General features: G+C 44.5%; 1 protein-coding gene and 1 pseudogene across 1 annotated transcript; one reads left to right on the forward strand and one right to left on the reverse strand.

The window, feature by feature from the left end:
- Nucleotides 1-334: 334 nt before the first annotated feature.
- On the reverse strand, nt 335-1,765 carry LOC121987438 (annotated as a pseudogene).
- A 42-nt stretch (nt 1,766-1,807) lies between these two features.
- Nucleotides 1,808-2,323, forward strand: LOC121986665 (putative RING-H2 finger protein ATL21A). The gene has a single exon (XM_042540619.1). The coding sequence runs from the start codon at nt 1,808-1,810 to the stop codon at nt 2,321-2,323; it is 516 nt and encodes a 171-aa protein (XP_042396553.1).
- The last annotated feature ends 617 nt before the right edge of the window (nt 2,324-2,940 follow it).

Here is a 2,940-nt window from a genome sequence, read left to right on the forward strand (position 1 = left end):
TCCTCTCATGATGGTCTTCATTGCGAGATTTTGGTTCCAAACTGGACAAAACTGTAATAATGTGAATGAAATGCTTACCAAGGGAAACAATTATGTTGCTTGTAAGAGCTAAACTGATTCTATGATATTACCTTTTCTGGATTGACTAAGTAGACAGATTCAGTGCCTTAAAAGTCATATGAAAAAAATCACAGTATCAAGTGATAATGGAAGTGGAGAAGGGAGCAAACATCTTACTACCATATGTAAGAACGTATGAAGGAAAGCTAGATATAAAAGTAATGGTCACAAGCATTAGTAACATCGAGTGACCAAGGCAAGTCAACTTTTGCACAAGAGATGCAATTTTTCAGGAGGTCACAATCTGGAAAATGACATTTAGAGAAAAATTAAGTACCTTTTTGCCAATCATTCGCCCACCAGCACTATGAGCAAAGTATATATTGTAAAAGTGGCAGATGAAAGCTTGAGGATCCTTTTGAGATAGCTCCTCGAGATACTGGGAATAAGAAACACCAGGAGAAGAAGGCTCGGGAATGGTATGCCCTTGGTCCTTGAACCATTTTAGATCTTTAGCTAATTTTTCAGACCTTTCCAAGCCAGTACTCCTGAACTCAACATCTACAATACAATGGTTATGTATATACTGAACTATGTTCCAAATACATAACAATAGTAAATTGCCACAATTTGCCTGTTCCTATAAATAAAATCAAATTTTCTTTAAAATATCATAGATAGTAGTTTATCTTATTATTTCATCATTAGATCCAAAAAGCAGCTACCATGCAAGCACAAGCGTGTTACTGATAGAAACTAACAAAACCAGACTATCAGTTAGAAAGCAACAAATGCCCTGTTTTGTTCCAATTTCCTATCCTTATTTTGCAACTACTTGTAGCATCCATCAACTACTAAATTTTAACATAATATAATTTGCAGGCGACGCAACCACAAGAGGTCACCCACTGCCTTCATTTGGTTTGGATTGGGATGGATTTTTTTGACAGTCCATACGGCTGAATTAATAAAAGAAAATTCAACTGATACATACAAACTTTATCCTATGTAGAAGTGTAGCTGAACCTTTCTTGTTGAGCCAAAGGATTTATAAAAATGATGACTTGTATACTTGAAGCAAAATCTACGCAGCAGTAAATAACAGCTTTGAACGGTCAACGAAAACTTTAGTTGATGGTGTTCAATTATTATATCTCAAAAGCTAAATTTGTCTGATTTCCCAATTGAATAAATCGCTTATCAGAGTTTGTGCTTTCTGTCCTCGATTAAACGTAAAAAGGTTAACAAGTAGAGACAACTAAGGACTTCATCAAAGATGGAAACCAAAACTTACACCAGGGATAGGCGGCCTTCTGGATGATCGTTTCGAGGGTATCATAAACGATCTTGCTGTCGACTAGAAAACGGAGGTAGCCCTCGATGGACGGTTCCCACTTAGCGACGGGCGGCGATTTAGACTCCTTCCTTCGCCTGATCCTTGGTGTGCAGCCTCATAGCAACGGTCCTCATCTCGTCAACGAACGAGCGGTCCCGGGAGGCCTGCCGCTTCTTCGGCATCTCTGCGGTGGTCGCCGTGACGACCATGGTGCGCAGGGGATTCCGGTAGGAGGCGTCTCTCCGGTGACGGTGAGGGAGGGCGAAACGAACCGGACCAGAAAGGGAGGCAGGGATGAGGCGTGCTCGAGCACAGAAAGCTTGGGATTGGGAGATAGGAAGCGTGGAGGAGGCCATACTTATGCTTCTGCTGCTACTCTTCCTCCTCCTGTCCCAGGCTGCTGTTACAGCTATGGGGCAGCAGCAGCAGCAGTGGAGCCAAGAAGCTTGTGCTCCCTTCTCCTGCGGTCTGTTCCATGACATCAGCCACCCATTTCGTCGAACAACTGATCCGCCTCAGTGCGGGGATCGGATGTACGAGCTCACCTGCGACGGCGACAAAGCCACCATCTCCATCGGCTCCACACACTACTTGATCACTCAGCTATCTTACAAAAGCGGCACGATCCGCTTGGTGGATCCGAAGTTTGCGAGCGGAAGCTGTGGCCTCCCTTCCCAATCTTTGTCACCCTCCGATCTTTCAAGCTCTGGCTTCGACCATTACCAAAATGGTTGGTGGGCAAGTTTCATGAGTTGTAGGAGAAGAATCGAGGCCCAGAGTTTGTATCAGCTTGTTCCTTGCTTGAGCAACAAAAACAACACTTTTGTCTATGTCGTTGTTGCAGATAAAGGAAATAGTTTGTCGTACCTTTATCCATCATGTCATTTTGTGTCGATGATTCCAGCGGCAGAAGTGAGGAGGCACTAGTGAGGAGGCAGCGAAGATGGATGAAAGTCGAGGTGGCGAGGAGAAGGCGCTGGTGAGAAGGAGGCAACAAAGATGGCTGAAAGTCGAGGCGACGAGGAGGAGGCGGTGAAGATGAAAGTAGAGGCCGCGAGGAGGAGGTGGCGAGGCCGAAAGTTGAGGCGACGAAGAGGGCAGCGAGGAAGGAGGCAGCGAAGAGGGTGGTGAGGAGGGAGGCGGCGAAGAGGGAGGCAGCGAAGAGGGCAGTGAGGAGGGAGGCGGCGAAGTAGGCGGTGAAGAGGGTGGTGAGGAGGGAGGCGGCGAAGAGGGCGGTGAGGAGGAGGCGGCGAAGAGTAGGGTTTTGGGAAAGAGACAGAAAAAAACAAGGCGTAAACAACACTGACAGAAAAATGACGAAGGAGAAAAAGTGGCGAAAGAAAAAACAATCGCATTCAACAACATTTAATAGACAACGGTTTTTAAAAACCGTTGTCGTAATTCCAAAAAAGTGCACATAGACAACAGTTTTAAAAAATTTGTTGTCGTACCCTTTAAAAACCGTTGTCGTATCCCCAAAAAAATATAAATAGACAACAGTTTTTAAAAACCGTTGTCATAGGTCAAAAAAATTACTAAAAGAC

Source organism: Zingiber officinale, chromosome 5B (genome assembly GCF_018446385.1).
Source record: "Zingiber officinale cultivar Zhangliang chromosome 5B, Zo_v1.1, whole genome shotgun sequence".
Classification (NCBI taxonomy): Eukaryota; Viridiplantae; Streptophyta; class Magnoliopsida; order Zingiberales; family Zingiberaceae; genus Zingiber; species Zingiber officinale.

Bases quoted from the DNA above. Each gene is read 5' to 3' on its own strand.
- LOC121986665 (XM_042540619.1), top strand. From the start codon at position 1,808: ATGGGGCAGCAGCAGCAGCAGTGGAGCCAAGAAGCTTGTGCTCCCTTC.